A 26,288-nucleotide genomic window follows, 5' to 3' on the forward strand; every position below is an offset into this window, starting at 1 on the left:
CATGACAGATAACGTGAACTAAAGGTTGCCGCATGTCTCAAATGATTTCACTTTTGTAGAGTAATTCCCATTTGCCTTAAAGAAAGAATATGAAGAATTTTAGGCGGGATTCGAACCCATGAGCTTTCGGTTGCGAGCCAGACACACTGCCGACTAGGCCACGCAGGCTTTCTTGCACGGCTTGGGAATGCGAGGTGTCCCTTGTACAAGAAGTCTTCTTACGTGCAGACTATCAAAGGACTATATAACGCTTCTTTTTCACCCGAAATTTGTCCCTGCGGGACTATACGCCGGGTGCGGACTACAGTCCGGAAAATACGCTGCGCGTGGGAGCGACGATGTCGGACGCCCGTGTGCAGAGCATGCCCTGGCAGAACCCGAGTTTGAGGAGCCGGCGTCAGACGGGGAGGAGGACAGCGGGCCGGACGTGAACCTGAATCGGCGGGTGAAGAGCCGCTCGAGCTACGCCCGTCTGGAGGTGCAGTCCATGGGCATCGACCTTACCCGGGACCCCGCCTTGGAGCCCGACCGGGACAACAACCTGTGAGTGCCGGAGCTGCCCAAACTAGCATGCCGTGAACGCGTCTTGGACGTTTGTGTTTCGGGTCCTATCCTGCAAGATTGCCGTTCTTAGCAGCCTAATTATGTGAGCTCGTTCTGGGCATGCACCCTAAACATCGCACTCAAATATGGTGTCCAGTAAATACCCCTATCCTGCCCGTACACCGAAAGTGGCCCCAAAGCAGCAACAAACAAGGTCCCGGGAGCCGTCGGATGTCGCGGTCCTAGCGGTTGGGCGTAGAAGTCCTGGCAGAAAGGTCTTTGAGGGCGACGTTGCTTTGTGTTTTAAATGCTCGTCGTGTTTCGTTTTGTGCTTGTTTACTCCAGAAAAACTGATGCAAAAAACTGTTGAATAATATGAACTCGGACACGCGCGCATGAAAGAACAATCTCAACAGGGCATGCAAATATGATTGATATATCTCACTCGATTCGCCCTCAATTTTAGGTAGGCTATCTCTCCGAATATTACGGTAGTCATGTCGTTGCAGCTATTACTGTTGGGCTCATTGAATTTACCTGTACCAGCTTACACCTGTGCAGAAAAGCATAGTGCAAGGTACTTTGAGTATGTGTTTTAAGATAGGTTGTACTCATAAGTCAAATACTACAACGGGGTGCACCCAGTGCAGCTAGTGCAGGAGGTGTAAATAAATCAAACATAGCGTCTGTTGCAGGTTAAGAAAAGGAGGACCAGCTCCTTCCATGAAGCCCCCCACTCTTTCCACTTTAGCAGAGCGAATGCTAAGGAGTAGGAGAGGAAGGAGGCTAGTAAACTTGCCTCTTCTCCAGCATTTGGTCTGCTAAAGTGCAGAGTGGGGAGCTTTGTGGAAGGAGCTGGACCTCTTTTCTTAACTGCAACAGAGTATACCCAGGGCCGGGAAGTGTTCTGCGAGTGAAGTGTTACGCTGAGCTCCGCTGCCTGTTTCAGGGAGATGGAGCAGCCTCTGTTGCGGGTTGCATGCAACAACCGTTCCAACCTGACATCTGGTGGTGGGGCCAACAAGGGCTTTCTGGACTACTGCCGCATGCTGGAGACCGCCGTGAGGCAGCGTGAGGCACACCAAGGCCCCACTGTGCACGCTGGCCGCCAGTGGTGAGTGGAACTCTTTTCTAGGCTCTCTTCAGCCGTAGGACCCCTCTTCTAAGGAGAGCTTTTTGAGGGCCCTTCTTTTAGGGCCCTTCTTTTAAAGCCCTTCTAGTTCCCCTCTTTTGATAGTCCTTGTAAGGCCATTCTTCTATTGCCCTTCTTTTAGGGCCCTTCTTCTATGGCCCTTCTAGTACTCTTCTTTTAGAGTCCTTCTTCTTGAGCCATTCTTGTAGAGCAGCCCTTCTAGGCTTCTAAAGCCCTCCTTCTAGTGCCCTTCTTTTAGAGCCTTTTTTCTAGGCTTCTAAAGCCCTTCCTCTGGGGCTCTTCTTTTAGAGCCTTTCCTCTAGACTTCTAGTGGCCTTTTTCTGGGACCTCTTAGGCTCCTAGTAGAAGACCTTAGAAGCTTGTTGTAAATCCTAGCACAGTATGTTAAGAAACTGATTCATGTAGTCCTTTTATCAACCAATGATCCCTTTAACTCATGCGGTATACCCTACCGTTACGCGGCGGCCAAAGTGCTCTTGAAAATGGCGCACCTTTTCCTTCAGATTCATTTACATACTCTTGGTGCCTCCAACAGGAGCTCTGAGAAGTCCGAGACGGAGTCCCTGCTGCCCGTGGCGGCGGACCCAGCACCCGCACTGCCGGAGGGCTGGGAGCGCCACCTGGACGACGACGGGCCTTACTACTGGCACATACGCACGGGAACCATCCAGAGGGAGCCGCCCGTGCTGTCCCCGCTCGCAGAAGGGCCGCCGGCCAGCCCGGTGCCGTCGCCACCCGCCACTGAGGCCCCGGCCCCAGCCCAGGTGGAGGTCAAGCGGCAGAACCATCCGCCGGTGAGGCTGCCTGGGACAGGAGTACACGGAGCGCAAGTTCATCTGCTTCTTGCGCGGGGCTTACAGTGACGTCAGAACGCCGAGCTTTGGCTGGCTTTGAATTAAGGATAGTGGGTAGACAACAAAGCAAGCTGCCTTGAGGTCTAGCGACCATTTAATCATAGCCAATCAGAGCTTGGCATTGTGATGTCACCGCAACCCCTGCGAGCGAAGCAGACAAACTTGCGCTCTGCATTGCATATTCTCGCTACAGTGTCTGGAGCGCGCCTCTGACTGGTGTGTTTAGTGTCCGATTCAAATGAATAGTTGTTTATTCTTTGTTTCAAGCTTCAAGGTAGGTTTCTACACTTTTAGTTTTCTTCATTTATCTTTTCGTTATTGTAATCGTTCAATAATGACGGCTCCCCCGCGGTGGATCACTTTCTGCTGATCCAAACAGGCTCCCAGAAACATCGGTGTTTGAGAACCACTGCCCTACTGTAAAATCCCGAGAGATAGCCCACCTAAAATTGAAAGCAGATCCGGGGAAAATAAGTAGTGGGCTAACTTTCGGTGTGCATTAAAAGTTGGAAAAGAGCTACTTTTATACATAGCGGCCTGCGAAACTTGCGATCTCAGGGAGAGGTGACAAACCGAAGACGGCCGTCCTTCCCGTCCTTCCCTTCTCAGCAAAGCATTCTTATCCTCGGCCGTGGCCAAGTAACGGCATTTTCACTGAGGTCACCGTTGGCCAGGGCCCTGCAATTACTCAAAATGTGCTATCTTTCGGCGTTTGTTGTTTCAAAAATAGCAGATCATTCTAAATATAGGTGTGGGTTATCCTTCGGGGGTGGGGCATCTTTCGGGACGTTACGGCAGAGTGTTAAATTAACTCCGTGCCCACAGGCGCCCGTGGGGTCCACGTCCGATCGGCCGGTGCCGGTCCGCTTTGCGGTGCGCTCGCTGGGCTGGTCAGAAATCCCCGAGGAGGAGCTGAGCCCTGAACGGTCGAGCCGGGCGGTAAACCGCTGCATCGTGGACCTCTCCCTGGGGAGGGGCCGGGCCCTGCCGGACGGGGTGGGCCGCTGGGGGGAGGGCCGGGACCTGCTGCTCGAGCTGGACCAGGACCAGCTGCGCCTGCTGGGGCCCCAGGGGGAGGAACCCCTGCACGTGCAGCCCCTCCACGCCATCCGTGTCTGGGGAGTCGGCAGGGACAATGGCAGGTGAGTTCATAGGGCGGGGGGAGGGTGACATCTGCCGAGTCGGTGCCGGACGTAACAGTAGAAGCCAGGGGTCTGATTTTGGTTGAGGTGAAAGAAAAAGCATCCTCAACTGCTGACTGGACGTGGCACCACGGCTTATGCGTATTTTGCCGAGGAGGCATTTTCGTCCCGCTTGCGAGTTCACAGTCGGGTAGCGTTTTGGTGAGGACATCTTGCCACTGTACGGATGGCGAAAGAGGTCTCGCAGCCTCCGATGTGCTTTTCCTTAGGACTCCTTCATCCGTCGGTCAATGTCATCTTGTCTACGGCAGGAGAGCAACTTGAGATTTGCAAATGAAGCGTAGGTTGTCAATGGTTTCCGCCGTAAAATGGCCGACGATCGCAATTTCAGATCCCGTTTCACTGCGGTGCTCGGTTCGTAGTAGATGATAGACTATTTTTCTAGTCTTTTAACAGACGAGGTACAGCATTTTCTTGCGTTTGTATATCTGCGAATGGTGCTCCGTCGCAGACGAGCCGCGTCCTTTGCTATCTTTGCTCGCTCCGTGACAGGAGATTTAGATCTCGGTTTTGCGGTGATCAAAATCGGACCCCTGTGCACTAAACTTTTGATGTAATCGCACACACACTGGACACGAGCATTGTGTCGGCGTTCGGCCAGGCCTCGCGTCCGCTCGACGCATCGACGTGCGTTCAGTGCCAGGCTCGGAGCCGATTGCCGAGTTGGTGCCATTCAAGCCCGACGACGTTGCATGGATGTACAAAGGGGTCATTTACATTCTTTGATTATCCTAGAGGGAATGGGGGGGGGGGGGGGTCGAGACACATACTTGGTGTTCCATGTAGCGGCCAGGCTCTTAAAATCGACCGGAAAATTCAGTTTCTTAACCTATCGCGCTACGATTTTGTGCAGCGTTGCCCATAGATGGTGCATGTTTTTCGTAAAATTCGCAAAGACCGAACTTACCTGGGAAAAAAAGTAAAGAAAGAAAAAGGCTTAACTCCTGTGGAAACGCAGCGAAGCCACCCGTTTTTAAACAATACGGCATCGTTTCGCACGGGAGACAAGAGATGGCGCAAGTGTTCGCGACGCCAACTGCCTTTAACGCACGAGCACACGGCGCCGAGAGCCGGCGTCATTAGCAGACAATCTTGTCGAATCAAAAGCGGCGCGCGTTTCGCAGCAACGACATTTGTAGAACCAAAAGCGAGCACGGTAACAACCAGGAACTGCAAAACAAACAACAAAAGTAAGCTGAAAAGAAACTAACAAAAAACAGTCCACATATCTTGACAAACTAATTCTTTAATCAATTATGTATCTATTCAATGCGTTTTATTAGTAAAGATGATAAAATAATACATTGGCAACTGATATCAAAAAAGCTCGCGCCGCTTTTAATCTTAGAAGGGATGCTTGGGCAAGTTGGATAATCACATTGTAGGAGAAGCGCCGCTTTTCAGTTGAAAAGATTGTCTGCTAATGATGCCGGCTCTCGGCGCCGTATGCTCTTTCGTTAGCGGCAGTTGGCATTGCGACCGCGTGCGCCATGTCTTGTCTCTTGTGCGAAACTACGCTGTATTGTTTGAAGATTGGTGGCTTCGTTGCGTTTCCATAGGAGTTAAGCCTCTTTCTTTCTTTTTTCCTCGGGTAAGTTCGCTCTTTGGAAATTTTACAAAAAAAATGCACCATCTGTGGGCAGCGCTGCACAAAATTGGATTGCGATAAATTAAGAAACCGAATTTTGCTGTCGATTTAAAGAGCCTGGCCGCTATTTGGGACACCCGGTAGATGATGTTTTGCAATTTGCTCAATGTTAACCAAGAGTCGAGGTTTTGCGCCTTGGTGTTTGGAAACATACCTACTAGCTTCCAGTGTCGCTCTCTCTGTCTTCCGTGTCTGGGGGTTTGCTGTGTGACAGGGCAGGTGAGAAGGGAAGGGGGGTGTAGCTGTGGCTTGCTAAATTTAGCAAGAAGTCTCGGCGTCGGGTAAGACCGCGGCGTGACGCGATACATTTCTTCATTAGATATTGCAGAAAGGTGTTCTCTCTCTCTATTTAGCGGGGAAATTGCAACGTCGCGCGACATTACATGGCCACGTGACACCTCGGTCGTGCACTGTCGCGTGATGTCGCAATTTCCCCGCCATATTTAGGGTGAGGCGTTTCCCCACTATTTAGTGGGGAATCCGTGATGTGACGCGAGTCTTATTTTTGTTGAATTCTGGACGGTGGCGGAGATCACGTAGAAGAGCGCGCAGCGCCTTCGTCGTCGCCTCGGTACATTTGTGGGACACGGCCATGATCGAACCCCTCGGTTTCCTTGATGGAGGGTTTTGAGGCTTTACCCCCTTTCACAAAGCGAAGCGCTTAGAAACTGGGGCACGAAAGAAGGCCTGCACGACGGATGAGTGCTAGTACAAGAACGTTCCTTATACGAGCGCTCGTGTGCTTCGTTTTATACGTATTATTTTCCCACAATTTCGAGGCAAATTAGCAGCCGCGTGACGGAGTGCTCCTTTAACGGTGTGGCTTTATTCTTTCCGTCCCTTGATATCCCCGCTGCCCCCCCGGCGGACGACCCGTGACCCCATCCTTCTTTGGCCTCGCGCAGAGAGAGGTGAGTCCCACTCATTCAACCCGGAGCAAATGAATGGCATTGTGCTATACCGTATTTACTCGCATAATGAACACACTTTTTTTCCATACAATTGACACATATTTGGAGGGTGCGTTCTTTACGTGTTGTAAAATTTTTGCATTTACACTTTGCGTGAATATCATTTTAGATGCTAATATGACAGGGCAGGGTACTGTGGCACATCTCCACTGACAGAGGCGTACCCATGGCTGCTCATGGGTGTGCCACAGTAACCATGGTCTATAAACTGCGAAGCTTTTTAAGGCGCTTTTGACTTGCCTTTTGCCGAATGAACGCGCCCTATAATGCTCACTCAGATGGAGAGTGACGTAACCGTTCTTAGGCCTACCAACTTTCACGATATCACTGTCCGAAGGCGGATCACAGACGACGGCGTGTTTGTTGACATCAATGCATCCGATGGACAAAGCACGTCCGGGGCTGGGCTAATTCTCGACCCCAGCTTTGCTAGGCTTATGCGCCGCTCGGTTTCACGGTTGATCACTTCCGCAACCATGCGATTGCAGCCCTTTTAAGAGTGGCTTGGCTTGACTTGGCCTGGCTGCTTGGCGGCAAAAGAAAATTGGCTTCAAGACTTGCGGAGCCGAAATTTAAAAGTGTGTTCATTACGCGAGAAAAAGAAAGAAATCCAAATACTGATTCCCGTTTTCGGAGGTGCGTTCATTATGCTGGTAAATACTGTATGCATATTTTTCTGCACAGAAACAAAGCGTCCAAAATGAAATAATTTTTTTTTTTTTTTTTTTTTTTTTTTTATGATTAAGAAGAGGCATTTTTTTCCAAGGTTCTGCTTTTCAACTTTCTGTGCTGTTGAATTCCGGTAAGATATAAACACATTGGAATCTATATTGAGATCCTACCGCGTCGCGAAAATGAGAACCTGCGAATCACTCCAAAACTTCAGCTTTGGCCTAAATAGCGAAATATTGAGCCCGCAAAAAATAGGTCGTTTACAGTATTCAAACATATTTGTCTCTTCAAGAGGCGTTGTAGCAAGGTGTGCACATACACAAAAAGGTGAATTGCACGTTATAGCAGAATACACAAACAACAAATAGGGTAAAACACAAGGACTTTAGAAGTGGAAGTATTACAGTACTAAAAAAAGTGTAGGTATAGACCTGCACATTGTCGAAATATGGCAAATTGCTAGGCAATTGTGTTGCAAGCGTGAGACGTTCCAGCATCACAAACCTTTAGCCCAAGTTTCCAGATGCCAGACGCCTACGTTCACGGCGCTCTTCATCAGATAGTTTATAGACCCTTTCAGGAATTCAGTCTGGCCACTTTTATCACTATCATCATCATCTGAAAACGGCATATGTGCTATACTAATGGCGGCCTTCTGTTTACTGATGAAGGAAGAGGTTGAAGATGCTCCTAAGCGGACGATTCGAGGCCTGTACATTCTAGATGTTAGCGCGGCGTGAAGCAGGAATTGGACGCAAGGGCTGCGTAAGCGTTCATTTCTAACTCGGTCCCAGTCAATCTGTTTGTAGCACTCACTCGGCTTCAAAGCCCCTTGATGTATAGAACTCTATCAAGGCGTCTGTCTATGTGGGTTGGCGCTTCGTTGCGACTGGCTGCATTTGTTTCGCCATCGACACTAAAAGAGACTGAAAAATAATTGTAGTGAAGCGCACATTCTCGTTTACCGTTGACCTTTAAAAGTAGCGGTGCCCCATTAAATACTGCAGTCCACAGGTTCATTGCCGCCATTAGTATAGTAAAAGATAAACTGCCATTTGAGTTACCAGATGGCACTGAATTCCGGAAAGGGTCTATTGTGTAACATCTGTTTACTTGATAGTTTCTAGAATGAAGCGATACTACCGCTAATCAGGCTGATAAACCTGGCAATCTTCCAGAGCCTTCCAAGCTCTCGAGCTCCTCTCCCCCAGTGCACATTGGTGTTCGAGCTCTTCCTGGCATACCCCTCTGGTCACATGACCTTTCTGTTAACCAATCAGCGTCGAGCACCTCACTCCTGCTCTCTCACCTGTCAGTCAATCAGTGTCGAGCCTCGTGGCCACACTTTTGTCTGGGTTTCACGAAATGTTGAACCACGTGGGCAAATAATGCTTCACGTTAAAACAGCTGTGACAACGGTTATTCCACAGTGTCGCTGGGTGCTGTATCCCCTATCTTTGATGGACTGCAGAGAAGGGAACCTTTTATGCTTACGTTGCCAACCAAGCCAATGCTTGGCAGGCCGCGTCGGTGACGGTCCCCGACCGCCCTGTCGCAGGGACTTTGCGTACGTTGCGCGCGACCGCACGAGCCGGCGCTTCATGTGCCACGTGTTCCGGTGCGACATGCCGGCACGCATCATTGCCAACGCCCTGCGGGACGTGTGCAAGCGGATGGTGGTCGAGCGGAGCCTGTCCTCGGAGGAGCCTCCCCCCAGGGCCGCCCCCAAGCGCTCCGCCCTGGACCGCCTGGCCTCTCTGGGTGGGTCTTCCTCAGCCGGCATGTTGGGCCAGTGCAACCTTGGGCAGGGGTTCTCAGATTCTGATCTCGAGGATGTGCATAAAGGGGGAACACTGGTCTTGGAGTTTTTTTTCTTTTTTTGGCCGAGTTTAATGAAACAGCACAGGCTTGTTCAGACTTTTGTGCTGATTTCAAATACCTGTTATCACTTTTTTTAATTATTACTTTCTCGGGATAATTATATTAACCAAACTTCATTTCCTGAAACAATGGTTAAAAACCATTTTTAGAAAAGACTGTTTTAACATATGGTCAGATACCACAAATTATGAAGAGTGTAATTTTGGAAGTACTTTTTTGATTGAATGATTATTAGTGACATTACAACACATTGAATTTTAGTGCTCAATATGCGACTGCGAAGCAATAAAACAATAGTTTGCTCTAATGGTGCATTTGCACGTCGGAAGTTTTCTCCAAGGAGGGAATTAAACGTCGTCGAGTTTCGAGATCGTGCACGCCGCGTCGCAGCTGTTCCCCAATTTTCTAAACCCTCGGGGAGCCGCAGAAAATCTGCGACTCCTGCGTGGAATATTTATTGTCTCGTCAGAGCAGTCTCTTCGCAAATGCGTTTGCGACCCCCAAGGTCGCAAACGCGTTCTCAAAAGGAAAGACTCCGCCGACTCAACCACTCACGACTCGGTTGTGCAAACGCTCGCTCGGAGTTTCTCCGCCTCCTCCTCGCAGATCTAGGACACGCTCGGGTTTCTCCAGAGGCGGAGATTCGTCGCACGAATACGCTATGAGAGTGGCGGACGGCCACGTCGGAGGGCCTTGCGTCTTTTTGCGCCACGGCCTCTCGGACACGGGGCCGTCCGAAACGAAGTTACGATATCGGAACCGCATGGCCGTGCAGAGGGGGAGCCCGTGTTCCCCTGCCCGATGGAGGAGCCCCGCAAGGTTCTGCGGGCCCTGTACCTGGGCAGCGTGCCCGTGCCGGGGCCCTCCGGGATGGACCTGCTCAACCACGCCGTGGACGCCCTGCTCGACCGGGTGCCCAGGGCCCACTGGCTGCCCGTCCAGGTGGGGCCCCCTCCGCCCTCCTTCCAGGACTCGCTCCGTCCGGAGCGGGGCGTCTCGAAATGCTCGAGGAATGCATGTCTTTTTCGACTGACGGTCGACGAAGCTCTCCCGTTTTTTGGCAGCGACGGAGTAGGGCAGTACAGCAGCCCATGGTCCTCGTGGGCCTCGTCCCTAATCTCAAATTTCATTGGCCGTCCCGCGCATACTGTCTTTTTAGTTGACTTTAGCAGACCGGAGCCACTCTTTGATGCATAACTAAGTGCCACACGCTCCTTAGAGTGGTGGTTCTCCACCACAGATGTTTTACGGACCCCTTCTGGATGGGGGATCCCATCCAGGGAGGGAGGGGGGAGGTATTACGCTGTGACAAAGTATGGTGTGTTATGAATGAGTAGCTCAAAAACGTGCGGACGGCAAGAAATAAACACGCACGACGGGACATGGCTTTGACCTGTCGTGCGTGTTTTTTTATTTTTTGCTGTCCGCGTTTTTCTGCGCTGTTTATTCCCCGTCGTTTACAACGATTATTCACTGGCCCAAATCGCCACCTCACTACAACGACAAAGGAGTAGACTAAAAAATCCAGATGCCGGGAAACCAACTTTGAAATTCCAAAAGGGAGAGGATGGACCCTACTCGCTCGGCACACGTGGTTTGGTGTATTTAGCATTATGGGACAGCCAGCGTCGATTAAAAAAAAAATGAAGTTTTAGTGCTTGGCTCAGCCGACGGTTGAGGTCTTCAGGGACCCTGGGAAGGCTTTTGAGGACTCCAAAAGGTTCGCAGACCCCTGTTGGAGAACCACTGCCCTAGAGTGTGCATTGCCGTTTATCAGTAATGCGAGGAAGCATTTGACACTCAGTAAGGCTTGAACGGGCGACTTGGATCTGCTAAAATAGCGTTCAAACCGAAAAGACATGTACTTACGGGCGGGGATGGTCAGTGGGTGCGTTTAAGTCCGTGCTCTGGAGCGCGAGAGTTTGACGCTCTGTTCACTAAACGGACATGAGCGCCGCTGGAGACTTGCACTCGAGCGCGCTCTTCGTGACTTCTTCGCACTCCGCGACGTCGCGTACACCAACAAGACGGCTGCGCCGACCAGAAACATTGTCAAGATGAAGGGCGGAGTGGACCGCTGTTCCTTCTCAGTTGAATGGTGCTTAATCCAGCAGGTAAAAAAGATTTAATTTGAAAGCCGAGACAGCAATTAGCGTTCCAAAAAAAGGTCCGTTCATGCATCTCGCCTGAAAACTAATTTATGTATCGAACGGTAGAGTGCCGATAGTGCAGCGTCAGAAAAGTAGTCGAGATGAGAAGACATTCAGGTCGCCGACCTTTCTACATTGATTAGACCAGCGAGTAGAAAAACTTTGATTGGAGAGCCGAAACAACACCATTCAATAGATAGCACGAATTGACGTGCTATCCTTTGCACGGTGGTGTGCGGGTATCGGCGTAGCACATCGACAGGTTCCGTCTCACTCTGCAAGACGGAACCATGGCACATCCGACAATTGTGACAGTTTCCTGCATCAACAAGCGAGTTCAAGAATGTTGTCTTTGATTTTAATCTGAACGGCACGCATGGCCAATAAAAAGATTCGTCAAGATAACTTTCCGTAGATGTAATCGAGATGAGTCTTCAAACCTTTCAGGAATATTAAAACATTCACAAACAACTTTCTAACGTCGCCGTCTTTTTTCTTACTTTACTCCTTGATTAATTTATCCCCTTACACTCCTTAATTAATTTATCTTCGAAATAATTTTGGCTTCTTCCACCGGTATCCACGAGATGCTGGGTTTGTCGTAACCAGGGGCGGATTTATGGGTCAAACCAGGGAGGGGTGTTAGGCATTCAACTGGCAAAAAGAGGGGGAGAGGGGGGGGGGCAGTCACCCGCCCCTCCCCCTCTGCATTTTTTTTTTTCTAAATCCGCCCCTGATCGTAACCGCGCGGTCAGAAGTGGCTCACGCAGGTCATCGACAGTTTCGGTCTGCCGCGCTCCTTTACGCTACGCTCCGTTTAGTTTCTGCTCTCGGGGTATGAAACCCGAAGTGTCTGAGCAGGAGTAAAAGAGCACGGGCTTGATGCGCCCTATGAAAATTGGGGGCTCGGGGGGAATTCCTAGGAACACGGTTTGAGAAACCAAGTTTCGGAGCAGCGTCCTTGTGGCCGCCAGCGAGGCGAGGACAGTGGGGTGGACCTTGGTGCCACTTCCTTCATGAGCTTCCTGCCTTTGACGACGCTTCAGCGCCTCGTGCACCTGGAGCACGAGATGTTGCCGGGTGACCGAAAGATGCACCTCGTCGTTCTCGCTCAGTCGGCAACTGTAGAACAACTTGGTTTGGAGAATAGCCTTCAGAAAGCAGACCCCTTGCATCCACCGGAAACGAGTCGCCGCGACCCGGGGGCAGTCAATGACCGTTCTTCGGCGGTCGATCTATTCCGTTCCACCGTGGTCGCCGACAGAATGAGACGAGTGAGAACGGCGGCGCTCGAAACGCCAAAGCTTTCTCAAAGACTGGAAGCTCACCTTGTTAGTGACTGTAGTTGCCAACTCCTCCCTGGCCTCATTGGTGACTCTGGTGCGCCCGGATTTGCGAACGGTTCTAACCGGTTCACGTGGCTCGTGGCCGCCCCCTCTTGCCCCTGAGACCTGCGTGATTTGCCCCCAGGTTGCAGTGGCGCCCTCCACGGTGACGGTGCTGCTAGACGCCCCGACCCGCCGGGAAGGACCCGAGGAGCGGGAGGTGCTGGCTGAGTGCCGCGTGCGCTTCCTCTCTTTCCTGGGCATCGGCAAGCAAGTCACGTGAGTCTCTGTCACGCAACCGGGCCTTCGGCAGCACCACTACTCTGCCTGGAACATGTGCCCGGTGCTCGTAATGCCACTGAAGTGTCCCGAGGGCAAAACGAGCTTGCTGCACCTTCCACTAAAACGTTTATGTGAACACTTTTATGGTGTCCTCATTGACACCATGGAAAGAATGACAGTTGCAGCCAACATCCCATGCCAGAATGCTTTTTACTTTGAACAACTGACGAGAGGAACCGTGCGATAGTGATGAACAATCTGCTGCTGATGATGATGATTCGAATGTTGCCAATGCAGAATCCAAGAACACTACCTCGTCGATCCTGTATCAAGTCGGATGGAAACAAAACGCAGACTGGGCGACTGTTACAAGGCGATTGATTATACTTTCCGCTAAATTTAGTAGATAGCAGTCATGTGACATCATTGGCACATCGCATGATGATGGGTGAAGTGACATAGCGGTGTCACATTGTCACGTCATGTGACACCACGGGTAATCTTTGTATGGAATATAAACATTTGACAGAAGTTTGTCTGGTTGAGGAATAAATTATTAAAAAGAAGGACGACCAACCAATCCCTGAATGCGGGGTGGGACCCAACGTTTCGAGGCCGGTCTGGCCTCTTTTTCAGGGGTGACTGTGGTAAATAGGAGCCATGCTTCGTTTTCTTAATGGTGGTTAAGGCACTCTTTTCCTTCTTCCATGGTCGTCATTCCGTCACGTGTCGGAGCCCGTTGACATATACAGTGGGTAACGCTCCAAGAGACCCTTTGATGTTTCCTGGCATAGTTTGAACGTGCCAGCATTCCAGGAATAGCCCTTAACAGGGATTAGTTTCAGCATCCAGGATAAGTGTTTTGGTAAAATCAATTAGATGGTCATTTTTGTCATAATGTTCAGCAACCGTGCTTTGTTCGTGCTCGAGCTTTCGCACACAATTTGGTGCTGTCGGATCCTCTCCAGATAGTTCTTTGTTTCGCCGACATACGTGGCTGGGCACTCCACTCGGGAAACCTTATAAATTACACCTTGTGCTTTCTCTCTATGTGGTCAATATTTTGGCCGCGGTAGAAAGTGCCCGAGAGTTGAAACTGGCTTGTGGACCATCTGAATACCTAACTTCGCTAGCACACATGCCAGGGCTTCACTGGTTCCTTTAATCCAGGGGACGCTGATATGCGTGTTGGGCCGGTAACGCGTACCGTGTTTGCACAGTTGTAACACGCCCCAGGTAGTAACGCGCAGGTATATTTAGGGCTAAAATATTCGGAAAATAACTTGATGCCGATTGTACCTTGCAGGTAAAAGAAGGAAGGCTGAACACATACCTTATAGAGCAAATTTTATGAAACATATGCCAATACAAAAATAAATGCCGTGCACCAGTCTCCTAAGAATCACCAAACAGTGTTGTTAAATAGAGCTCAGGAAATATGCTCTTTCAGCGAAACAAAAGTAAAATGACGATTCTTATTTATGTCCTTTTTTCTACGTGACGCAAAAAGACGTTTCAAGCTGTAAAGCAACTTCCTTTTTTTTTTTTCAATTTCTTTGTTTCATATTTAAATGAAGTCTTAAGTTGTACATATTCAAAATTCATTTTCAGCCAGTAATTCTGCGGTCTTGGTGCAAGGGCGTTTTGGATGCAGCAGCCATGAAAATCTTTCTCCTTGCAAGTTTTCATGGCAACTACATGCAGCAGTTGGCAGTATGAACTGCAGCACGAGCTTGCCTTTTATCGGTACCTTCTTGCCTCCAGAGAACTGGTCACTTGGCACAAAGATCCTCCATACCCCCCCCCCCCCCCCCCCCCCCCCCCCCAGGAGGAATAGCCGCATCACTAGCAAACCGCCCAAGGGGTCTATGCCCCGCCGTTTTGAGACTGTCGAAGTGCACGTGAACGTGGCGGACATTTTAAAGCATGGAGTGCTTCCTAACGCAACCCCTTAACCCCAGAAATTTGTTTGTCTATCCGTGCATCAGTTCGTGCACCTGTTCGCTAACTTTAGCAGGAAATCGACGTAACGTGACAGCGCATCTTTATGTTGTCACGGCAGGTCGTCGATTTCTCCTGCCAATTTTAGTGGGGGAGTTTTTTCAATTTCTGAGAGGACTGTCAAGTATCTTTAAAAAATAGTTCAAACAATTATAGGACTTCCCGCCAAGATAAAGGTGGCTACCAATGCTTTCTCTATACGAGGAGTCCACCCTTCCAGTTCCGAATTTGATGCAAGAAAGCAGTGCAAAAGTCTAGAGGCTTTGGAAGTAATATCTTTGAACATTTTCCTCGCATTATGAGGCCTCTAAAGAGGAAGTAATCGAAAACGTGAGGACAAATTAACCATACCGGTTGAACGAAATAATGGTTACGAAGTCACCAAAAGACAGTCTTTGGTAGTGCCTAAATAAACAATAATGTGCACACTAGGGACTGCTTAGCTCATAGTTATGTATTAAAGAGTGGCTCAGACCCAATAATATAAATATCATACTTTAGAAATAATAATAATAATAAAAAAGTATGTGAAGCATGGGGGGGTCGAGGAACTTTGTGGACTCTGGAAACCTGTCGAGGGCACTCTGAGGAGCCCAGTTAGAGAACTGTAAAAGTACTTGTTCGGCTAGTTGGTGATGAACATTTTGAACCATGGTGTAAAGCGCTAAAAAGACAATCGCAAGAGATAAAAGAGCACCAGTGTTTGTCTTCTCTCTTCTGTTCGTCTTTTTAGCGCTTTTAACCGTGGTTCAAAACAGTTTGAAAACCGAGGCCCCCGATTTACGGCGGGAACGTTGCGATTGCAGGAGCTGCGGCTTCATCATGCACACGGCGCAGGACGGCTTTGTGGCGCACGTGTTCCACTGCGAGCCGTCTGCGGGCGCCCTCTGCAAGACCATTGAGGCAGCCTGCAAGGTGGGCGTTCCAGGCCTTGGCTTCTTTCCACGTCCTACTCGAGCGCAGGCCGCTCCCAGGTGTTCTTTGGGCATGAAATAATTTTTATAAATAGACCGACGAACGTACCGTAATATCCAGAGATATCGCCCACCCCTACGAACACCGCAACACGGACTCCGCAATCCACAAACATTCATCCTACCCTAATGACGCAGCCATAGACAGTACGGTTGGAGGACGTCCGTGACAAAGTAAAATGAAGGCGGGAAAGACACTTCATGCCTTCCCTGATTTCCGCAACACAGAAGTCCTAACACATTCGTGTGAAACAAAAACGACGAAGATAACAAACCAAAACTTTGTTTTGCTTACAAAAACGATTTTAAGGACACAAAAAAGAAAATCGGAAAGATAACGCAAGCAGTATCCTATTCAGGGATCGTGAGGTCAGGGAACACCCCATATATTGCGATGTAACCACGGAATGCAAGGTCAAAGTCCGTTTCTATTGAAATGAGGTCACCGCAAACTTGCTCCTTCTCCCGGAACGTCGTGACTGTGGTTGGTAAGGTTCTGCAATGTTTCAGACAAAGTCCACGGCTAAATAATGATTTGCCGGAACGCCGCGCACAGACTTTCGTAAAGCGCCCCATTTCGAACTCCGTGTTATTGTTGGTTGCGTGCCGTTCCTGTGGGGGACTCACAGACACGGGCGTCTCTGTTGCAGTTGCGGTACCAGAAATGCCTGGACGCCCACCGACAAGGGGCCGCAATCCAAAAGGACCAGCCGCTGCAGACCGGCAAGGTGGGTGTCGCCTGCTGCACGGCTGTCCTTGGTGTGGGGGTGCATTTTCTTCTTTTGCGACGGGACCTTCGTTCTCTCTTCGCTCGCAAAGGATTTCCTCGAGTGTTGGCACCCCCCTGTCAGTTGTCTGTCGCACGTTAGTGCTGGTGTCTAAAGACTGCCATATCTTCGGCGTCTTTACTTTCTTTCACTTGCGTGGCGGCGAATTCCGACCTGCCACAGTCGAACGTCCTTGCTGCGAATTTCTCGGACCTGGCAGAAAGGTTCGCCGTACAAGTCCTTTTATTGTAGAAACGGTTGAGCACGAAAATCAAACGCAGAAAATTGTATGTGAGCCATTGAGCCTCGCTTATATTTTGGTGTTGCGGCAGAGGAGTCGCAGCTCGATCGAAGTTTGCCCGTTTCTGCAGACAGCAGATCTGGACCTGGATGGAAAGACAACTTCTTAAGAAGTGGCCGATAATCACGTAACTGTGCAACTTTTTTTTTTTTTTTTTTTTTTTAAGAGTTACAAAAATTTGGGTATTCTATTTTTTTTCTATTTTTAATATTAAGTGGATGCCTTTAATGACCCACAGCTTTGATTTTAGTATTTGGTGGCTGTATCTAAATTGTAGAGAATGGCACGCGACCACAGAGAAGAGAGTGAGCGCAACTCAAACCAGCCAGTTCTCTTTTGGCGTTTTCATGCGAAAAGAGAAGGAATTTCGAGCCGCAAATTGTGTTTTGGGTAGTTGAACTCTCGTACGTCAGTACAAAGAAAAACCTTGGCGAGCATAAGTACCTCGTCGATGTCCCTTTAAACCTTTTAATATGGCAGAATTATTCAATCCGTCTGCGGCGCCTTCTCTCGGCGCTTCGTCGTTTCCACAACCCTGACCAGTGCCGTGCCTCATGCAGGGCCTGTCGATGACGGCGTTGAAGGGCGTGATTGGACAGATCAGCACCCGCATCGTGGGTCGTAAAGGGCTCTCAGCGGGGCAGCAGGCCGAGGCCTCCTGAAGCCCTTGACGGCCGGACGGTGCTCTCCCCCGCCGCCGCCCGAGCAGCTCTGACGCAGGTCGCCCCCCATTCCCTCGCCACGGACGAAAACCTTCTGCGCCACCTGTGCACTGGCACGAGACACCCCGCACGGTAACGACGGTGTGCGCCAACATCGGGAAAGCCTTCCCTTCGAGCGCCGCTCAAACTCTAGCGACACGCGTTGGCTGCGACCCGGTTGGACGACCCGTCTGGAGGTCTAGAGACGCTAACCAAGGTACACTGCACAGGGGTGGTCCGGACGCACCCAAGGGGAAATGTCGCGCCAAACTGCACCAAAGCAGTTGTCTGCGAACTAATTCACTCTGTAGTGGTTATACACGAATGCATGCCAGTATCACTAATAGGGAACTGCACCAAATTGCTCGGAACTTGCATAGGTGCTGCTCCAAGGCTGCTCCGAAATGCCAATTTTCTTTTTTTTTTGACACTAAGTGCTTTTAAATGAGGTTTTTATTGTTTTAAAAATTGCACCAAACACAAAACTGGCCGGACCACCCTTGGCTTCAAAGAGTAGTCTTGTTGGTTGAAACTGGTTGCCGCGAAGCTTTGTCCGAAATCGCAAGGAACGGATTTCTGTCCCCCGGAAACGTCGAAGCGAGGCGACGTCGCCCCAGCCTCTCGATGCAGCTCCTGAAGCTCGAATGCCCGCATTGCCGAATCGTGAGTGTCGCCTGTTGCCCCCGCCCTGCACCGGGCCACAAAATGGCGGCGCCCGTGGGACCTTCGGGGAAATGCGGCGTCTGTACTCTAAGCGTGGCTTACCTATTTAGTGGCCCCGAACCCGATGTGGCGTCGATCCAACTTCTGGTTCGACGCGGCTGTCGACGAACGGGCAGATACTCCCCTGAGGCTTTTAGAAACGTCCCGTTTTACATTTCCCAAGTCTTTGGTTCGACGGCTTCTAAATTACCCGAGCGTGGCAGCCCGAGGTTACAATCTGCAAGGCGAATCTTCCCAATGTCGGCGCACGCCGACGAACCCTTTGGCGGCCCAGTGACGGGTCCCACGATTTGTCGCTCGCCGTCTCTCGCAATGAGTGTCTTGAATGACATGTTTGCTAAACGTTACAGGCTTTGACGAAAAAGCGTGTTGGTAACTGGACTCGGTGAATTTTATCGTGGACGCCAGTGCAACCGCTGACAAAGAAAGTGTTTTCGTGCTTTCGTGGTTCCGCCCGGGCTTACCCCGGAAGCAACGCGTCACTAACTATTTATTACCGTTTGCGCCGAACCCGCGTCGTCCGCTGCTGGACTTGCGTCGTCTTCGTCGTCCCGGTGCGTGCAAACGACCGACGGCTGCTTAAACTGTCCGTGTGTACCTCTTAGGTTGCGACTTGAGCGCAAGGTTGTTTCTCATGTTGTTGTAAAGACAGATTATTTTGTTAAACGGAGACATTTGTTGCTGTTTCCCCGGTCACAGCTGCGAATTGGAATGAACCATATTTATGCGAGTCATGGATGCGCCGTTTGTGAACGACGCCTGCCCGTGGGATTTTTTTTTTTTGAGACTATGAGGGTGGCCAGTCGTGGTTGACAGAACGACATTTTTGCAACAATTTACTTGACAGAAAAGAATGTCAACTCGTAAAAGTCGCATGTACAAATCGCATTAAAGGGGTTATGACACGAAAATTAAACGGATAGATTATTCTTGAAATGGAATGCTCATAGGCTACTTAGTATATACACCAAGTTACGCAATTTTTCGAGCTCTGATAATTGCAAAATTCAATTTACAAATTTTTATAATTTTCATCTGGCGACCAGGCAACACTGCTCAAGTTAGTCACACCATGGTGTCCATAAACCACGTGACCATGAACACTCTCTCATTCTAGGCGCCCCATGATCGCCCAAGCTCTTTTCGTCGCGGTACGAACAAGACCGCTCAAACAGCTCGGTAAACTGAAAGCTATTCTCGTACTCGCCCCCTGGCCGGTTGACCTTCCACCCTGCATGCGCCTGCGAGATATTCCCGCACGACGGTGACCACGGCGAACTCGTCGTCGTTGGAGCTCTTCGCCAGTGGGTCGCAGTCAAAATGAACAGCTTCCAACATCTCTGGATAGCAATCACTCTCATCGCTGCTGCGATCAATGTCGAACACTTCGACAAGGCGATCGATGCCGTAGACGTAATCGTCACAGACCGGATGCTGGAAACGTGGAAGGTAAACAAGGGAGCTGAGAGTTGATATGCCAAGAAGAGCCGAGTCTGTGAGTGCGTGCAAGTAGACACCACGCTGGAGGCCGGCTACGTCATCAGCCTCCAGGTCCGCCTGGATCTGCCCCTCCGAGGGGCCCGCATATAAATCGATTTATCCACGAAATTATCGCGCCTTTTTTAAAACAAATTTAGCAGGATTATAGGAACATACAATGGGTCCTAGCTGAATAGTTATGTAATATTTTATTTTTGGCATGTCGTAACCCCTTTAATGCCGAATTGCATTTTTACGGCAGCTATCTCAAATTTTATGACCGTCGCATAGATGCGTGCTGCGGCAACATTGAGAGTGAAGTCGTAGTGTAGCATGATGTCATGATGTCACGTGACACTGCCACAAGATGCAATGTTGCTTGATGAATCAGTGTGCCGCTTCAAAATTAAAACTCGCCGTTTCTCATACATTGCAGCTCCACATATGACAGTCTGATCGATACATCAAAATACGGCTGCTAGTTTGTTTGTTACAGAGTATCCATTCTTAGCCTTCATTGTGCGCTACGATTTTTACATTGAGCGTGGTGATTGTCTGTACGTGTGTTTTGTGGAAGGTGTAGATGCACGGGCCTTGTCTCCAAACGGTGCGTCCACTACTCGACTAAGTACGGTATGGCACGCCCCGATCGACACTGTATGGGACGGCAGGTTGGGGCGTCTTGGATGCACTTCTACTCGTTCGTCGGGGTTTCTAAGTTTGCACTGTCCGGTCGAAGGCGTTGAAGTGCAATAACGTTTTGGTGGCCTTACGAGCAAGTTCCCACTCGAAATCTTATCCAGGCTGGTGGCAAGCACCCTTGGCATCGGTGCGACTACTTCCATCTACGGGTGGCAGAAGACCAATTGTCCCATATTTGTCTTCTTTCTGTTTGCACCTAATCACTTTTAAAACGGGTCGTTCGTGCCATCGCCGACGACCCTGGGGTCCGATTTTAACCAAGGTCAATGTGGCCAACTGCGTCAGAATCCCACCATGTATATGCAAAATCCCTAGTGTGCGTTGGCAGTCCCAGGTTAGCAGTTGTACTGTACTGGCCATGCTGTCTGTGTACAATGGGAAATCGAGCCAGAGCTCTTTAACAATGTTATATTTCTGCAAAGTCCATATTCCAGTCGTTAATACTATCCTCGTAAAACGTTTGACCTCGTTTTGTTTTAAAGAATTGTCTGCAAATGTTTGAAAGCAGAATGTTTGAAAACTATGCTGTGCTCGCCATTTAATTGCAAAGATTTTTTTCTTTTTTTTGTATCGGTGTTTTAGACATCCGGAAAAATTCTGTTTCGTAACACAAAATGAATGCGCATGTGCGGTATGCGCGCGGATAAATTGAGAAGAAAGAACAACAATTCGAGCGTTTCCCAAGGGGAACTGAACCTAGGACCTTGGTGCTGCGGGTCCGACCCTCAACCAGTGCGAGAGGGGATAGACCAAGGGCCAAGTAATAAACAATGTTTGTCTCAATTTAATCGGCGGAATATGGTCTTCGTAGAAGAGACGTTGAAATGCAATAGCAGCGAAGCACCGCAGAATTGCAGCCCCGGTTTCTCTTAGATTTCTCTCGCCAACAGTTAGATTCCGAGCTCCACGCGCCACTTTCAAAACAACGGGACAGTTGAAATTGCCACTTACCGCTTATCAACGGAGGAAGTCGCCGCCGTGCCGTTAAGAGTGGTGTCTTGCCATTTGTTCCTGGTTTTACGTGCAACAAGATCTGAGCAGAGCTAAAATGCCAATAATTGCGAGTACTGCAGGCATATGCATAATTTTTGTCTCTGCTTGGTCTCTTTTATGTCGGTGATGTTTTAATGCCTCGTCATCTTGTCCGACTTCTGTTGGGACCCTCGAGTGACATTAATTTCATGTGGCTGCTGACGTAGGCAATGGTAGAGGCGTCAAACAAACTGTGTAAATATGCCCTCATTTATAGTGGCTTTGTGTTTCCCTGTCTGTTTGCTGTTCCCTGTGTCCTGCTCCTTGCATGTCAAACGTTCACCGAAACATTTCCAGTGGCTCGTTCATTTTGTTTTATTCGTAATGTGCTTGACCAGATCTTTTTATGCTTGACCAGAACCATGTTAACTCTTACTAAACGTGTCTTTTGTCTACGGACTCTTTTTAAAGAAGAACAAAAAAAGCAGAATGAAAAATGTACTCCCTCCGGAAAGTGATTTTTTTAGGTTTCTTCATTGTCCTTCCGCATGCCTGGCAATTCTCAATGTCGGACTTTTAAACATTGATATTAGTCTGGTGATCCCACTCATGTATCTTTCATCTAGCGACTCTTTGTAAAGATAAACAAAAAAATGCATAATGAAAAATGTACTGTCTCTGGAAAGGGAAATTTTATGTTCTTTTTTTTGTTCCGCGTGCCTGTAAAATCTCCATTTGGGACTTCTAAATAATGCTATTAGTCTGGTGAAGTGTGTTGTAGTTAATTATTTACCATAATTTTCAACTTTTTCATTCCTTTTTAAATATCCAGTCAAGTTGTCTTTTTTTTTTTTTTTTTATAAGAAGGTTTCGTTTTTTCTTTTGTTTATCGCAGTTCACTTTCCACAATCTTCACATGACAAAAAAACATGCCCTGCCAAAGTGCAGCCAGTTGGATGCAAACCAGCTGGAGACCTTCCTCAGTGGCTCCATTTGTTGAAGCGAGCACACAATCAGGATATGTAAGGGGTGTATCACATTCACAGAAATGTGTCGCTCACTACAAATATCCGAGGCAGAAATAACGCAAGATCAGGTGAACGGGTGAGCTTGCAACACTGTGGAAACCCGACACCAAAGAAAAGCACAAAGAAACGACACGTTAGTGGAACCGGGAATTGTTTTGAGGTGGTGCTTCAGGTTGACACCTGTTCGTCGGGAAGGCACACATTATTGCCAGATCAACTGATCCCAAACTGACGGGAACCTAACTCTTCTGGAATCGACTTTGGTGCCTCCCTCATTCGAACGGTCTATTTTTGCTGTCAAACAGTCGTTGTCACCGGCTAAGTCTGCGCGCAAAGATTGACAGGCCCCGTGATTGGCTGACTGAGCGTCACCTAGCCCCGTGGTTTTCTCCTTCCGAAATGCATTGTCGCGACTAACGGCACCATACACATCTTTTAAACTGTTTTTAGGTCTTGTCGGTTTACTTCTGTTGCGGTTCACTCTCCACTAGACCACTTCAGCCTGCGCATGCACATATTCATTTTTAAAAGGGAAAATGGGAAGTGACCTGGCAGCCGAAGCTTGGTCTACCACCATGTTTTCTCGGCCCCGTGCGCCCGCGTGGCAGTCTCATCCGATTTTCTCACCTTACTTCCCTATCCGCCGACTCCAAGTCCGCCGACGTCTGCTTCGTGCGAACGCAGCTGCCGTCGCGTTCCGCAGACTAGGTCACGCCCGTTAACGGTGTGGTCTCGTAATTCGTAGTCGTACCGCTAGTTCGAACGATGATACCCAAAAACTCCGCGTCGTCCGCGCTTTTGTCGCCTTGAAGCTCGCCGTTGAGATCCCGATGCCACTGTATGTGTCGCCGTAACTCGTGACTTCGCAACCTGACTCGGCTTGCCGGGTTCGTGCGACTACCATATCGCTCCGTGTGTTTTGAATCCAGCCTTTCGGAACCCTGCATCCTGTCGGCCGCCGTAGATAGGAAAAGCCCGGGCTCGCTACGTCGCATGCCACCATCGCCGGCACGAGCATGTGTTGCACGTCGTAGGGTAGCCACCAATATTTTGGCAGACGGTCGAAATGCGAAGTATAGTACGCGCTCGGCGACGAGGTAGAGGCGCTTGGAGCAATAAACTAGCAGCGGAAAGTGACCCCCACTGGCCACTGCTATGTTGCACATTTTTGACCCACTAGACACATGACCTTAAAGTTTTATGTCTAGACTTCAACAAAATACCACGCACAGATAATTGCTTATTGATGTTCCGTAAGGGTACCAACGAGATAAGTTATGTTTTGTTTGTTTTATGTCCAAATGTGGTTTTACGACAAAAACTGGCAGCTTCGCATTGTCTCCACTAGATGCCGTCAGCCGCGGTGCTGTATTTTGGGTTCTTATCGGAGCTAGGCGCTGATCTCTGAGGCTAACAGTATTGAAAAATAGCTTAACATGTTTTTTCACGGCGATCGCAACACAAATCTTGGCTCAGTTTTGCGTAAAACCCTCAGGATTTGGTACAGTCACGTGTCCAGTGGTCAAAATTGTGCAACATGGTGGCAGCCAGGTGGGGGGCACTTTTGACTAAATGAAACGGGATACCAGTTTATCGCTCTAAGCCCACCCTACCTCGTTGGCGCTCGGCCGGTGCTCTTGAGGTCGTTCACGTTGTGGCCATGTCAGGCGTGGAAGGTTTCGCCGTTGTCTGTACACTGTTAAAGGAAGACTGAACTCCACAAAATTGTGTTTTTCGAGCTTCTGGGATAAGATATGTGTAGTGAAATGCACCCTACCCCACTCTAAAAATTGATGGATGTATTCACTGGATGCCATATTTGAGGTGACTGCTCGCAGCGCATGCGAAACTACTTACTAGGACTTTCTTTTGTGTGTCCCAGACTTTCCCAGTCGTCGCTATTTTCCTTCTAGAGGATTATAGAAGATTAATCCGTCACCCAAAATTCATACCAAAGAGTTTTCCCTATTTCTCTTCTGTTGTAGTGCGGCAACAGTGCAAGGCATGTGGGCGTGTTGGCAGCATTGGGGAAGCTTGCCACCGACGCATGCTCAGCAGCAGCGAGCTAGTCTGTGGCTGCCAGTGAATACCGCCTGTTAATACAATATTTTTGCCAAGAGGCGCCATTTTACAGAGCCGTGCGAGTGAGTACTCCTATCCGTTCTCGTAGCTACTCTTCTACCACGCCCTCTCCCACCAAAGTGGCTTTTGTTCCGATTTTACTGCGACATCAGAACTTCTAAATAGGTGCCACCTTTGTGCCAGCATGCGTTAGCAGACGAAATCGCTGCGACCCGAAAATTGGTCTCGCAAAGTGAGTACCGCATTAGTAAAAAAAATATTTCTTCTGGGGAAGTGCATTTTTTTTACACGTGGCCTATCCAGGCTGTTTTTAAAATAAGACCTTTTGGGAGTGGTGTCCCTTTAGAAGGATAGCAGCGTTTGCCCGCACAGCTACGGTGCTTAGAACACGTCTAGGTGCCGTATTTTAACTGCGGCTCTCATGGCTTGTTTCGTTCTCAATAAAGGACCCTGCATGTCACTGTCAGGGGGTCGTGGTAGCGCCGCCGGGGCCTGCTCCTAGAAGTGGTGCAAACCGAGGAGGGTCCGACGTATACGCGAGCAGCGTCTGCTCCGGCGACAGTGCAGTCGTTCTCGCTGTCTGTCGCAGAAAGAGTGCCGTCGTAAGGCGGAGGCATTGGAGGAGGTTGTGTACTAGCAGGTTGCTCTGCTTGCGTCTCAGGACGTTTCGTTTATGCTTTCGGGAGCGGTCGACGAGTTTTTGGGAGGCTTATCTCAATGTGCAAGTCGATCAGTTGGGCCTTACCATAATTATTTCTTCACTCGAAAGTCTTCAAATCTTCCCCAGAAACTCCGCCGAATGGCGGGCACACGTTTATTGAGTTTAGGCACACGCAGTTCTCTGGGTGAAGATATCAAAATACTAAGTCGTTACATTTCCTACAGGCAAGTCCTCTCGGAATAAGCAAAAATGGTGCCTGGGCTGGAGTAGCAATTGCGGGTATGGCCCACGTTTCCACGGTCCTTCAGCCCTATAGATACCCGAGACTTGTTTTAGTTATACTGGAAGTAGGCTTAGCTGGGAACAGGAAACTGTCTATTTTTGTTTTGTTTCCATCGTCTGACCAAGCTAAATGCGTGCGCCAAACTTTAACGAATGTGTAATCCCCTGTTATTAAAGGGACATTTTTTTTTATCTCAAGCTAGGCAGCACTTCTAATAAACGCTTGGGGTGCATAAAGCATTGGACCAATGTTGGCGTCCTTTCGTTCGTGGCAGTTTTTGCAACGCGCATCTTTAGTGAGCACTGAACTATCAAAAGTTGGGGTGTAGCAAAGCATCGCTGAAGTGTGCTCGTGTAAAACTGGCGAAAACCTAGGAGGGTACGCGTGGCTTGCGCCGACGTCGCAATGGTGGCCATTCTGGCGGCCTTGCTGCCGAGCACGTACATTCTGAAGAACAAGTTGGAGTGACCACCGTCGTGCTGCGATGACGTCATGTGCAAACCACGTACCGATACTGCAGAGATGCTAAATTTAGTGAGGACCCTTTTTCTATAGCTTCTTTTACGGTCCCTCCTCGGAGAAAACGAAAACAAGCGCAACGACTCGCGCCGTCCGACGAATTGATGGCACACTGAAGTGACCCTCCCCCCAGCTGCCACGTGTCTTCTGTTTGCATTCCACCATGCCTGCGTTTTTGAAGTGTCCTTCGCTGTGCCGACACGACCGCCCTACCGCAAACGGCTGGAACTCTCGACTCAAGCTTTTGCTGATGCTTTTAATGTTCAGGTTAGTTTAGTGCGGGTCCGTGGCTGTGCAAAGAATAGGGTTGTCTTTCCCGACCGGTTTTGTGATTGCTGCGTTTTCTACTCGATTTAATTGTGCTGCCTCGGTTTTCAAATTCAGTTTGTGACTAAAGTTTAGAGCTGTGGATTG

The 26,288-nt window shown here is 49.3% G+C and overlaps 1 protein-coding gene across 1 annotated transcript; it reads left to right on the forward strand.

Moving 5' to 3' along the window:
• The first annotated feature begins 365 nt into the window (after positions 1 to 365).
• On the forward strand, positions 366 to 18,604 carry LOC8036938 (protein Fe65 homolog). The gene is made up of 11 exons (XM_029984352.4): positions 366 to 543; positions 1,493 to 1,657; positions 2,232 to 2,490; positions 3,376 to 3,692; positions 6,306 to 6,311; positions 8,602 to 8,804; positions 9,700 to 9,866; positions 12,545 to 12,678; positions 15,489 to 15,597; positions 16,307 to 16,384; positions 17,285 to 18,604. The coding sequence occupies exons 1-11, from the start codon at positions 488 to 490 to the stop codon at positions 17,384 to 17,386; spliced, it is 1,596 nt and encodes a 531-aa protein (XP_029840212.2). The 5' UTR covers positions 366 to 487; the 3' UTR covers positions 17,387 to 18,604.
• Positions 18,605 to 26,288: the final 7,684 nt, after the last annotated feature.

This window comes from Ixodes scapularis, unplaced genomic scaffold (assembly GCF_016920785.2).
Source record: "Ixodes scapularis isolate PalLabHiFi unplaced genomic scaffold, ASM1692078v2 PGA_scaffold13__105_contigs__length_92229423, whole genome shotgun sequence".
Lineage (NCBI taxonomy): Eukaryota > Metazoa > Arthropoda > Arachnida > Ixodida > Ixodidae > Ixodes > Ixodes scapularis.